We start from the raw sequence: 14,056 nt of genomic DNA, 5'->3' as shown, positions 1-14,056 counted from the left end.
ATTAGAAATACCTTTCTTTAAAGTGTAAAAACATTCCAAGTTTACATGCAGGTAATTTTAATTTTTCAAAAGTTGAGTTATGTTCCATTGGACAGGTGAAAATTGCTACCTGAATAATTGCCATGTTTTGAAGGCTAAGGTATATTTCATGTTGAATTTTTCCCAGGTCCTGTTGTTTACCCATTCTTTCTTTTTTTTTTTTTTTTTTTTGAGGGAGAGAGAGAGCATGCACGTATGAGCAGGGAGTTGGGGGGATGCGGGGCAGAGGGAGAGAGAGAATCCCAAGCAGGCTCCAAGCTCAATACAGAGCCTGATTCAGGGCTCTGAATCCTACTACCCGGAGTTCACAACCTGAGCCAAAATCCGAAGTTGGACAGTTAACTGACTGAGCCACTCAGGTGCCCGAATCCTTTTCTTGTAGCATAAAAATATTTGTATTCTTACCTGGGAAAGACTCAAGTTTCCACAAAATAGCCCCAATATGGTCTGTATTTTTCAAAGTATGTTTACCTAAATACTTTTGCTGTATATATACATCTGTATGAAATAGAACGTAGTGGTAAAGATCTACATAATTTGTGCTAATGAGTAATAGTTGGTATGGTTTTCAAGTACTTTTTTTGCTAAGCAGTTTTGACCATTTTGTTCTAAACATAATGTGTATGAAAAAGAATTAACCAGGGGTGCCTGGGTGGCTCAGTGGGTTAAGCCTCTGCCTTCAGCTCAGGTCATGATCTCAGGGTCCTGGGATCGAGCCCAGCATTGGGCTCTCTGCTTAACAGGGAGCCTGCTTCCTGCCTCTCTGCCTACTTGTGATCTCTGTCAAATAAATAAATAAAATCTTTTTTTAAAAAAAGGGAATTAACCCAATTCAAAAATGGGCAAAGGATTTGAATAGTCATCTTCTCAAATAAGATCTAGAAATGGTCAGCATGCTGGCAAGAGTGTTGAGCACCCAGAACCCTCTTGAAGCACTGGTGGGGAAGTAAAATGGTGCGGCAGCTTTGGAAAACAGTATGACAGTTCCTCAAAAAGTCAAATATGGGATTACCATATGAACCAGCAATTCTATTCCTGGGTATATACCCAAAAGAATTGAAAACAAGGATGAAGACAAGTACTTTTGCACTAATGTTCACAGCAGCATTATTCACAGTAGCAAAAAGGTGGGAACAACTCATGTCAGTCCTCAGATGAATGAATAAATGAGAGGTGGGATGTGCACACGGTGGAGTACTAGTCAGCGTTTGTAGAAGGAAGGAGACTCTGACACCTGCTACAGCGCCGATGAATCTCAAGGACACGATGCTGGGCAAAGGAAGCTGGTCACAAAAGGACAAATATGATGTGACTGCACTTGAACGAGGTGCCCAGAACAGGCAGATTGATAGGAACAGAAAGTCGAATGGAGATTATCGGGGCTGTGGATGAGGGAAGGAAATCTTGGTTAGTTACACAGCATTGTGAGTGTCCTGAGTGCCGCTGAGTTCTACACTCCCATGTGGTTATACTGCTAAATTTGGGTACATATATTTACCATAACTTTTTTTAAGATTTACGTATTTGAGGGACGCCTGGGTGGCTCAGTTGGTTAAGCAGCTGCCTTCGGCTCAGGTCATGATCCCAGCGGCTTGGGATCGAGTCCCACATCCAGCTCCTTGCTCCGCAAGGAGCCTGCTTCTCCCTCTGACTCTGCCTTCCACTCTGTCTGCCTGTGCTCGCTCTTGCTCGCTCTGACAAATAAATAAATAAAATCTTTAAAAAAAAAAAAAAGATTTACGTATTTGAGAGAGAGAGCGTGAACTCAAGTAGGGGGATGGGCAGAGGGAGAGAATCTTAAGCAGACTCTGCTGAGTGCAAAGCCTGGTGGAGAGCTCTGTCTCACTACTCTGACATCATGACCCACGCTGAAATCAAGAGTTGGACTCTTAACTGGCTGAGCCCACCAAGGCACCCCTACCGTAACTTTTAGAAATCGGGGGAAAAGGAATTACATTTGTGCTCCTCGGTAGGCCTTCATAATGCCAGAGATCCAGAAGTAAGTCAGTATTCGCCTGGGGGAGATGGAACCTGTGCATCCTGCTCCAGTTATGTGCCCTGGACAGAGAAGTGTGTCCCAAGTGAGAATTCACCGTCTGTTTTGAGTTACACTGAATGGATTTGAAATGTTAAACAACTGTCTTTAATGACTCCTTGCATCAGGGAACGACAGGGTGATATTATAATAACTCAACCTTGATAGCCCATCAGGTGCTGTGTTGTTATTTTACATTTTGCGGGTATGATATTCCGGAAGGATTTGATGAACTTTTAATATTCCAGTGTATTATGTGATGTTCCCTAAAACATGGAAACAACTTTATCTTGATTGCTGTTAAGACTGTATGGTGTTCATATAATGAGAACCGCCAACGTCCACTTACTGAATGCTTGTTGGGCACGAGGGGCATCCCGTTGAGAATTTCATTTTCACAGCAGCTCTGGGAGGTAATTGCCACAGTTGTCCCCATTTTTCAGATGGGGGAACTCGATAGAGAGACTGTCATTTCCTCAATTAACAGCTGGGAATCGAACCTCGGTATCTTTGATTTCAGATCCGAAGCTATACAACTTTTTCAGAAGTAGAAAAATAAATAAATGAAAGCATACACATCTTTTGCACTTTTTCACCTCCACAGTGTATAATAGATGTCAGTGCTGCCTTGTATTTGAACCAAGATCCTGAATCTAGAAAATCCCCTTCAGGTGTTAGGAAGTGTTGTGACAAGGTAGTCTTACTAGTCTAGCATTGTTAATGGGGGGGTCTGAATCTGCCATTTGAGAATTCCTTCAGTTAAAAAAGCCTCTTGTCATGTTAACTTGCCAAGATATATTACATTAATTCTGTTTAAGTCTTTTCTTTTTCTTTTTTTTTTTTGAAGATTTTTATTTATTTATTTGACAGAGATCACAAGTAGGCAGAGAGGCAGGCAGAGAGAGCAAGGGAAGCAGGCTCCCTGCTCGGCGGGAGTCTGCTTCTCCCTCTGTCCTTACCCTGCTTGTTTTCTCTCTCTCTCAAATAAATAAGTAGAATCTTCTTAGAATCTTAGAAAAATGTTTTCTAAGAAGTGGTTTGGTATGAAATTAGTTTTTTACAACCGGGGGAGGCCTCCGCGTCTTCACCACTGTTATCGCGCCCCACCTACATTCTCCTCAGCCCCAGCAGCCGCACTGGCGCCACTCCCCCAGCAGGTGATGCGAGAGACTGTACAGTGGCACTCCCTTAGCTTTCTGACCCTCAGAAGTGCGCTCCCTGGCAGCCTCAGTCCTGGGTGCTGGCCGCCTTTCCCACCCCGCCCATCCCAGCGCGGTGTCCACGGCCCCCGCTAAACCCCATTGGGGTGTCCTACCCACCCCGCCCTTTTCAGAAGTTCGCATGAAGCCACTTCTGCTTTTAGGGAAGACCTGTATCAGTACCTGTCTTGCTGACTGAAAGAAATCCAAAGAGGATTTTTGCTTTTATGAGAAAAAGTAAAAAAGCAAAAATAACATTTAGCGTTTGTGTGGCAGCAGGTCACCACAGAGGCAGTGACACCCTGCGTGGAGCCAGTGGCCCACCAAGCCCCTGCCCTTGGAACCGCACTCAGCATCCCTGGGTCTTAAGCACCTGCACTTTGTCTCCAAGTATTCTGTGCGTCTGTTAGCAGGATCTATGCTGAGGTATCTGAAAAGCCGAAGAGAGGGGCACCGGGGGGCCCAGTCAGTTGAGTGTCCAGCTTTTGGTTTCAGCTCAAGTCATGATCTCTGGGTCATGGGACCTATCATGTCGGGCTCCACGCTCAATGAGCAGTTTGAGATTCTTTTCCTCGCCTCTGCCTCTCCCCCCTGCTAGCTCTCACACACAAATAAATAAAATCTCAAAAAAAAAAAAAGCAAAAGATATTATTCTGGGGTCTAGAAATGGTCAAAATTTTTCCATATGAATTAATAATAATCACTGCTTTACTTTCTGCCATTTTGGCTTAATGAACATTTCCTAGGCACCCGCCACGTGCAGATAGCCGGGGAAACCTGTAATTGTTGATCACACAGATGAAACAGACATTTGCCTGAGGAAAAACTGCGCTTTTTTCCTGTAGAAATGTTGTACCCTCCTGCTCTCGTGCTTCAGGTGCAGTGTAGTTCCAGGCCTTTCTAGGCCTTCTCGGGTGCCAAAAGCCATGTGTTTCAGTGAATTGTCTTTTCCTACATAAATGTTTATCTGAGTAACTAGTCCACATGCTTTAGAAATAAAACCGTATATCAGGGGTGCCTGGATGGCTCAGTTGGTTGAACATCTGACTCTTGCTCTCAGCACAGGTCTTAACTCTCAGGGTTGTGAGTTCAAGCCCCGCGTTGGGCTCCACACTGGACATGGAGCTTACTGGGGGAAAAAAAAAGAAAAGAAAAAACATATGTTGAGGTTGCTTAGTGTTTTCAAAGTACTTAGGTTAGTCTCCCACTAGAACATAAGTCCTGCTGAGGGTCAGACTTTTTTTTGTTACTCCTACTGTGTCCTCTGGGCCCAGGTCAGAACAGGCCCTGGCACCTTGGAGATAAAGAGAAAAAAAAAAAGAGACGGTAAGTGAATATGGCCATCCTGCTTAAAGTAAAGGTACGGATAGCTTAGAAGTAAAAAGCATAAATATTTCTCCTTCAGATCATTGCAGTGGTATCAGCAAGCCAGATCACTCTAATAGATGGAACTTTTAACATTTTCAGACGTAAGTGCTTTGCTTTTTCTTAAGGATTCTGTGATTTGGTGGTAGGAAGGAATGGCCTGCTATTTACAGAATGGTTAAATTTGTCTTCTGGAACTTAGTCCCTAAGGTGCGATGGCTAGCTTTTTATCAAGAGCTATGAAGTATAAAAACAAAGGGAGGATTGCTTACTCGACATTTGATCCCTATGTCCTTATATGCATTGCTGACATAGGGCAGTTAATCACTATTAACTTTGTGATAAGATAATTGCCTTATAGCCATTTGCCAAGGAAAAAAGGTAAATTCTAACATTATACCAGGAGCCCCTAAAACTTGGGTTTTATTATAAATACAGATTTCTGCCCACCAGCGTAGGGAGATGATTTGGCCTTAATCCCTAGCACATCTTCAGTTTGTTGGTTCCTTAGTTCCAGACTCCATCCATTCTTGCTTCTACAAACCATCCTTGGTTGATGGGAAAGAAGTTTGGTTACACTGGTTTGCAAGAGATTTCTTTCATTGGGTGCTTCGATTTGTTTTTTGTAGTCTGCTCCATCTGGACACAAACATCTGACAGTGGAAGAATTGTTTGGAACCTCTTTGCCAAAGGAACAGCCAGTTGTTGTGGGTCTGGATTCGGAAGAAGTGGAGAGGCTGCCAGGAGATGCCTCCCAGAAAGAGACCAGCTCATTCCTACCATTTTCTTTCGAGCAGTCAGGAGGAGCCCCTCAGTCGGAAAATCTGGGTGTCCATCCTGCTGCCCACCACTCAGTCCCACCTGAAGTCCCTACCCCGGTGCTGATCACTCCTGCCTCCATCACACAGTCCGGTGACAAGCAGACCCCAGGCTATGCCATCCCACTGCGCCCTGTGCTCAGTCCCACTTTACCAGCAGAAGCTCCTACAGCACAGGTTCCGCCCAGCTTACCCCGAAACACCACCATGATACAGGCGGTGAAGACCACGCCGAGACAGAGATTTCCACTCCTGAGCCAGCCAGTCCCTGAGCTGAGCCATGCCAATCTGACTGCCACCCAGAGCCCCTTCAGGGCCCCCCTGAGCGTGACAAACACAGCTGGTACATCCCTCCCAAGCGTGGATCTTCTCCAGAAACTCAGGTTGACCCCACAGCATGACCAAATACAGACGCAGTCTCTTGGGAAAGGAGCCGTGGCACCCAGCTTTTCCCCAGCAGCCGGCCAGCTAGCCACACCCGAGAGCTTCATAGAGCCTCCCTCCAAGACCGCAGCAGCTCGAGCCTCAGCATCCCTGAGCAACATGGTGCTTGCTCCCCTTCAGGTACTGGCGGGAGGCTGGGTGGCTCTGACTGGTGGGGGAAGCTTCAGAGGCCTTGATACTGACCGCTAGGACGCAGTCCCTTCAAAGAGATGGCTGTTAGGTACATCCGGGGCCAGAAGACGGGAGGTAAGAAGCCCTGTAGTGAACAGCCAGATCACTGGTACGTGGTGGTGTGACTCAGTTCCACTGCCCCAGAGATAGCAGCTGGTGGAGCCAAGAAGCCACACCAATGTTTTCCTATCAGGGCATGCGTTGTAGAGGGTTGGTTTGTTTCTGCCTCACAAGTCCAGAAGTCCACATTTGACTCAGGACCGTAGATGCAGATTATCCCCAGCTTTGGCCCATCCCCAGTTCCCTCGATATTCACTGAGTGCCCACCTTGGGCCAGGTGCATTTGGGGTGCCGTAACAGTATCCCAGATTTGGAGATACAGGATCAAGTAAAGCTTCCTAGTGAAGCTCATGTTCAGCTGAGATCTGAAGACTCAGCAGAAGTTAATCAGACCTTCCCTAGAGGTAGAGAAGAGTGTTTGAGACAAGGAAAGGAAAGTGCAGAGGCCTGGAGATGAGCAGCATTTACTAAACATGAAGACCTGTAGTGTGGTCGGATCTCCTGCAGAAGGAGCTTGGAGGTGAAGTTACTGGCCAGTCAGCAGGGTTTTGGAAACTATGTGAAGCAGTCTGACTTGTTCTCAGAGCCCAGGGAGGACAGGTGGCCTCCTAAGGGCTTTGAGCAGAGGTGGTGAATAGGGCAAGGAGAAGACGGAAGCAGGACCACCGTCAGGAAGGAGGCCAGGCGGTTACCCAGTCTTGAGCTGGTGGGGGCCTGACTTTGGGAGTATGGACCAGTGGGTTCATTAACAAGTGCGAGCAGTGGGACCTGTTAGTCGATTGCTGGTGAGATGTGAAGACGCTTGTCCCTCAGTGATGGATGAGGCTGGCAAGTTTACAGGTGAGAGTCACCAGGATTTCAGCCCTGTGCCCTTTAATAATAACCCGCAATCTTAATATTTCACCAAATAATAGTGTACAGAGAGTCCATCATAGTAATTATATGTGATTTCGTAGTTGATGGACAGTTTTGTTCCATTCCTTCAAAGTCCTATACAGAAAGACAGAAAACAGTGTTTTGGTTCTATCTTGAAACTGCTTTTGGGCCATTTCTGTTGAGGTTTTGTGAAGTCTACGGAGAGAGAATGTTCTGACAGATGAGTACCACACCCCTGCGGTGGGCCTGCTGCTCTGGAAGCCTGGCCAGCGGCCTGCACTGCCGCAGCGCCGCCCTGCTCTCCACTGTGCCTCCTTGCAGGGGCCCCGACGCACGTGTACATTTGCATTTACCTCTCATTTCCTTCAGGGTCTGGGGCTCCACTGAATTTTTTTTTTTTTAAGATTTTATTTATTTGACAGAGAGATCACAAGTAGGCAGAGAGGCAGGCGGGGGGGGGGGGGAGCAGGCTCCCCGCTGAGCAGAGAGCCCAATGCGGGACTCGATCCCAAGACCCTGAGATCATGACCTGAGCCAAAGGCAGAGGCTTAACCCACTGAGCCACCCAGGTGCCCCGGCTTTACTGAATTTTAAATGTATTTGCTCTACAACAAGAAGTTCTTTGTCTCCCAGTGAATAAGGACAAAACGTAGCATGTGGAGGTGTGACTCTAGATGAAGGCTGTCTAGCGCCCCCTATCCAGAGTCTACGCCACCTTATCAAGGTTTCAGGCCACCAGGATGTGGCATCTCTACAGATTCAACAGCGAAACCGTGCGTGGGATGTCCCCACTCTTTTCCTTAGAGACGCCTTGAAGGTTCTGCACATAGTCCTGTTCTTGGGGAGACTGAGGGGGTGGGAGGGCGTCCCAGGGCTCTTGCCCTGCAGTTGAGGCAGAACTAGTAGTGTCTGCACTGTTCTTAACTGCTGAAGTGAATTTATCCCCGGTAGTTAGGAAGTCTTGATTGAAGCTTGCTAAGTCTGTTCATCTTTTCTTTTTAACATTGCAGTCTATGCAGCAAAACCAGGATCCTGAAGTCTTTGCCCAGCCTAAGGTGTTACCCAGCGCCATCCCGGTAAGCTCTCCCTTTCTTTGAAGAGCACTTTATCTTCAGGTTTTTCCGCTGGGCATGAAGTAAAACATTGTCGCTTGAGTGGCAAGTTGTAGCTTTCGGGCCTGGAGCCCTCTCAGGTGCCCTTCTGGGCCAGGCTGCCCTGCTCCCCCAGCAGAGTTGGTTGCTGTGGGGCCCCAATGGGCTTCCGGTCATGGTCTCTGGAACAGTGCCTTCCCTGACCGTACGGAGAGGGGCAGGCTCGGTGTTTGTCGGCTGAGAGCATGTCAGCCTGGTTTCCACGAGGAGGAAATACTCTTTGTCCTGCAAGGGCCCTGATGCCTGGTTGAATCACCACCCTGCTCACGTTCCGGGCCTGTGTGCTCTGCTCGCTGGCCTCACTTTTTAAAAGTTGTCTCCACCCTCCATTACCTGCCAGCCGTGAAGTGCACGCTGATTGTTTTCAGTTCCTGAACTTTTACCTTCCCATTTACCTTTGAGCCTTTATGTCTGGCCTCACGTCTCAGAACTGAAACTGCAGCCCGCTCCTGCCTGGTGGTGGTAACTCCTCTTCCCTGTAGCCTGTCCTGCCGCCTGGGAATCAGTGGGGGCGATGCCGGCATCAAAAACAGACTGGATGACTCGGGCCCCAGAAGCCACACCCTTAACACTGTGGCTATTTGTAAACGAAGAGGGTGACAGGAGAAGGAGAAATTGAGATGTTTGTTGATTCTGTCAGATGCAGAAATTATTAAAAATGCTGATTATTTCTGATTTAGTGTGTTCTGTTGGTTAGCTGTTGTTAGCATACAAGTACATCTAATTGGGGAAAGGAGGTAGGTGTTCGTTTTATGTGTAAGTTTTATTTGTGTCTTTGATACCTGTGGTGGTATAATAAATACCTCGAACAGTACAAAAGAAACTAATGTTTCATGTAACTGGGTTTTTTTACTCCTTTTTAAGATTTTATTTATTTATCAGGGGTTGGGGGTGAGGGCAGAGGGAGAGGAAGAGAGAATCTGTCCCGAGCATGGAGGCTGAGGGAGGGTTCGATCTCATGACCCCGAAATCATGACCTGAGCCAAAACCAAGAGTTAAACGCTCAAATAACTGAGCTACTCAGATAACCCTTCTCTTCTTCTTCTTCTTTTTTTTTTTTTTTTAGCAAAACTTTATTGATGTGTCGTACCCATAATAAAATGTAGGTGTTTTGCGAGTTTTAACATACATAACATCCCTTGGGTACCAGTCAAGATATGTAACATTTCCATCACTCCAGAAAGTTCCCTCATGCCCTCCTCCAGTCATTTCCCTGCTCCTCATTTAAACTTTACATTCTTAATTTATCATAGGTTTGTTACTATTTTGCATACCCACTGGGATCATACTTCCTTTCTGTGATATCAGACTTGGCTTCCCAATAAATGGACTCTTCATCCTTCAGCTAACAAGCCTCATTCATGACCATTGTTCCCCTACAGGTCACAGGCCCCACACTGGTTACTGCAACAACCATGGCAGTGTCATCGGTCCTGTTGTCCCCAAGTGTTTTCCAGCAGACGGTTACAAGGTCTGCAGACCTCGAGAGAAAAGCAAATGCCCCTTCTCCGCTGACCGTTGGAACATCAGAAAATCAGAGAAAGCCTTCCATTATTCTCAGCAAGTCTCAGCTCCAGGATACATTAATACATCTAATAAAGGTATGTAGGCCATCCCAGCAGTTGAGTCTATAAACTTTTGTCTTCAATATTAAAGAACGTATGAGTTCTTTTTAGAAAATCAGTTCATAACGTAAATTTGAGACTAGCCGGAACTAATGTTTCTCTCTTTCTGAGCATACACTCCCAATGGAAAAGTGTCTGAGTGAATTCCAAAATATTGATTACAGTTGCCTCTGGGTTGTGGGATTCTTTGGGTAATTAGTTATCATCATTTATACAGCTTTCTTCCTAAGATTTTATCAAGGAAGTAAGTTCTGCTGAGGTAAACGAATCATTACCATCTCTTCCAGAATGATTCCAGCTTCCTCAGTACGCTTCACGAAGTCTACTTGCAGGTTCTGACCAAGAACAAAGACAACCACAACTTATGACTGGAGCAGAATAAACCCGAAGGCAGAATGTCGACCTCAAACAAATAGGCCTCATCATGGAAACTTCTAAACAGAACATTGAGTTTTGAGAATCCTGAAATTGAGCCTATGAGAAAGAGACTCATTCCTTAAGAATGTTTTCCAAGTGACGTTCTCAGTGATAATGGAGGTTTCACTGTGAAGCATCACCAGCAGACCTTTGTTTTGACAAAAAAAAAAAAAAAAAGAAAAGAAAAAAACCATTGTGTTAAGTTGTGTGGGTGTTTTCATCAGCTCTAAGAAAGGATGTGAAATGAGGAGTCTGGTTTTCAGATTGCTTTCACGCTCAAGGTCTTAGGGAGGCGGGGTCACCAGCCTCACAGCAGAGTTCAGCCCAGCCAGTGCCCCTTCCCCTGCTCCTCCCTCCCAGAAGTTTGAGTTTGAGCCTTAGGCTGATGTCAAGTTCTGATCAGAGCAGAAGTCAGCTCTGTGCAAAGTAGCTTTGAGTTTTAAGGATCAGAGTTTAAGTTGGCAAATTAGGACTGATTTGTTCAAATGAAGTATATTTTTATGAATGCCCCATTTGGGCCTTAAAGTTCTGAAACTTCTCAATTGTGTTTTGTTCGTAAGTGTCCCTGGTGCTGCCATGCAGCAGGCTCCCTGGGCAGCGATACCATGTGACTGGGGCCCCGCCAGGCTCTGTGATGGTATGGGAGTAGCATGTCACACCTTTGAAGCAAAGGCTGCGGCTGGTAAAGACTGAATTCGATCAGAAACCTTCACTTTAAGTTAACCTCTTGAATGGTTTTGAAAACGTTAAGTTTTGTGTGAAGTGTAGCCTTATTTTCCTTTTCTGTCTAAACACAGAAGTCCTTGTTGATTGTTTTCCTTAACACTTTGACAAAAGGACCAGTGGACCAATCTAACAAAGCCATTCTGGTTCTATTCCTCGAGTCTACTGAGAGTAGTTTTAAAGCTATGCAGAAAAGGGAGCTGTTATTCACACTGCCCTTACTTTATTATAGAAAATGGAGTTAAAAACAAAGTGTGAAATTCAGAACTTTACCAATGTATTCCTAGGCTGTGAGTACTTTTGCAGCCCAAAGTGTGAAAATATGTAAAGATGCTTTGTTATGCTGCTATTGACCTGCCATGATTTATATTTATTCTTTTATGGCATGTAATGGTGATGAGTAATATTTTAATGTAGAATTTGATTTATTTCAGCAATAGTAATTTTAAGATACTCTTTGAATGAAAGTGTCTTTGTTTCTATGATACAGATCATTTTGTAGTATTTAACCAATTAAGATGCACTGCTTACTTTTCTGAGCACTATTTAATGATGGGGTCAAAACCCAGTTGGCTCAACCAGGTAGCATAAGGATTAGCTGTGAATAATACTGGTGGATGTGGCGGTTCCTCGGAACAATCATTCTAAGCTTTAATGGTGACTCAATCATAAATCCATAGATTTTCTTTTTTTTTTTTTTTTCCTAGCTGAGATTTTAGAAAACTACTTGTGAATTACATGCTTGTTTTAGTTGGGTCTTAGGTTTTTTTTTTTTTAGCTTAAAGAATACTTCAATTGGCTTTTGTTAATCTAAATGCTTCCTGGGCAGTCTTCTGCTTGTCAATTTAGTGTCTTTTCTTGCTGTCTACATAGTTACTTGTGAATTGTGCAGAAGTCAGGGAAGCTTGGAAGTTCTCATACTCAAGGCGGGAAGAGCTTGTTTTCAAAGGTAGTGTGTAAACCCAGCAACCAAAAATGAATTGATCGTACATCACCCAGGAAGGACAATGTCGGAGCAAGATCCAGAGTGTTGCTTATACCAGGAGAGGGTGTCAGGGGAGCCACGTGACTGTGACTGTTCTCAGGAAACAGGTTTGATCGCACCCCCAGCGTGGTTTCGGTAAGCTTCGGTACATGGAAGAATCAAGGGATTCTTGTTGTAATAGACATTTGAGTTGAAATGATTTGAGTATGTGTAATATTATGAGAGAGTTAAAAGAGAGGATGTCCTAAGGATGGTCGGTAATCAGATCTGTTAGTTTTCACCCTTTTCATCCAAGGAATGAATATGACAGACAGGAAAAGAGAATCTATGATAAGTTTTCCGTAGTGGGAAAATAAACTTTGAAGTGCCCAAGTCATGGAGACTTGAAAAGGGTCAACCTGTTTCAACTCTCAAATTTATGTATTCAAATGATTTACTTAAATTTCAGAAGCCAGAAGTTCACCATCATGATTACCAGGAGGTTCGGGCCAGAATGAGTCCTTGAAAGGTCAGGCCAAGCCTGACTTGTTGCAGTTGGATGACCCTGGCCCAAAAGTCACAGATCAGTTGCCTTATTTCTCAGTCAGATTTCCTATCCAGAACCTCACGCTAGCTTAGGTTGCATGTGTCCATAGCTGCCGTGACTTGACTGGAACCTTTGTTTCAAACCTTAGTTGAATCAAAGTGGACACCAAAACACAGATGCTTCTGGCTAGATTTTACAGTTAGGCCACTGCATCTGTCCGTGCATCCACCCCAACCCCAGTGGGTGGCACTGCTCTTTTGCTCTAGTTAACATCGCCTTTGGATAGACCCCTGCCCCTCCCATACAGCCACATTCCTGCGCCACGGCAGCTCCTCCGCAGCGGATGTCCTTCCAGAGATTTGTAAGGTGGGACTTGGAATCCTTGAGTTTTCAAGCGAGCCTGTCGGTGTTAGAAGATGCATTTCATACTGTGTGCATGGAGTGTCCTCATCTCACCTTGCAGACCTTCGGTGCGGTGGGGTGGGTGGCCATCACAGAGCGGGGTTTTGTGAAGAGTCTGAATTGACGGATCCTTCTCTGCTGAAGGCCACACAGGCCTCATCTAGAATGTGTCTGGCCCAATTTTGCATGTCAAGCATCTGTCCTTTTTCTGCCTAGGTTTCCTTATAAAAGGAAAAAAACCCTATCGAATCTTGTACTAGGTAATATGTTGAAACCATGCAGCTTTATTATTATCCCTACTCCCCCCAAGAATGTAGTTTGAAGTTTTCTCATTTGGGTAGTAGAGGCCATAACTGCCATTGTATTACTGATAATGCAACATGAAATTGAAGGTGCCTAACCGCTTAAAAAAACAAAATCAGCCATCACACGGTAACTGGGCAAAACAGAAACAGAGGAGCGAGAGGGAGCACAGGCACAAGTGGGCCCAGTCCACAGGAGTGAAGACAAGGAACCACAGGGATGTGGGTCCTGCCTTTTGCTGCATATTTGCTGCTAAGCATGAGTTTCGTTCTTAACCTATCTTTGGTTTTCTTCGGTTGTATTCAGAGTACCTTCTGGAACCAATAGTGCCCTCCATTTACAGGTGTATAAAATGTTAAGATCTAAGTCAAGTAAAGCAACTTACACTAGGCTTTTTCAAAGCTATGTTTAAGAACATTTCCCTGAGGGCCGGGGCCTCAAGGAGCCTGTTTTCCAGCAAAATCAGCAGGAGAGGTGTGCAATGTTTCACTCGGTTTTCTATTCGACATCTTCATTTGAAATGCTAGGATGCAATATCGTTCACTTTGTATGGGGAAGATGCAAAGTTGTGTTTCCCTTTTATCTGTGTGATTCCTTAAGAAACGTGTTTTTAAAATCTGTGTTCTCATTGGTTTTTTTAATTCTGTATTACTGCTTCGGCCATGCAGCTCTCATGACTTTCAAGTGTACGGGATTCTCAGCTCCCTGAAGTGTGGGGCTGAGAAGCTGTGGAATTACAGCAAGGTTTTGTTCCATGAGCGCAATACTGCATCATTAACATTTTTAATGGTATGGATTTTATACCATCTGTGTATGTTTGCAAATATTAAGTTATTACATGTTTTCAGATGAGCATTTTTCATCCTAAATTTTATATGTTTGCAAATATATTTTTTTAATAAAAGTTCAAAACCAAG

At 44.9% G+C, this 14,056-nt stretch overlaps 1 protein-coding gene across 2 annotated transcripts in view; it reads left to right on the top strand.

The window, feature by feature from the left end:
* Positions 1-10,390, top strand: part of DCP1A (decapping mRNA 1A) — a 54,755-nt gene extending 44,365 nt beyond the window's left edge. For both annotated transcript variants that reach the window (XM_032322227.1, XM_032322233.1), the window contains 4 exons: positions 5,268-6,020; positions 8,018-8,083; positions 9,541-9,759; positions 10,071-10,390. In XM_032322227.1, the coding sequence (XP_032178118.1) occupies positions 5,268-6,020; positions 8,018-8,083; positions 9,541-9,759; positions 10,071-10,151 (1,119 nt within the window). In that variant the 3' untranslated portion in view covers positions 10,152-10,390. The remainder of the gene's footprint in view (positions 1-5,267; positions 6,021-8,017; positions 8,084-9,540; positions 9,760-10,070) is intronic.
* Positions 10,391-14,056: the final 3,666 nt, after the last annotated feature.

This window comes from Mustela erminea, chromosome 1 (genome assembly GCF_009829155.1).
Source record: "Mustela erminea isolate mMusErm1 chromosome 1, mMusErm1.Pri, whole genome shotgun sequence".
NCBI lineage: Eukaryota > Metazoa > Chordata > Mammalia > Carnivora > Mustelidae > Mustela > Mustela erminea.
This window is presented reverse-complemented; position numbering and strand designations above follow the sequence as displayed.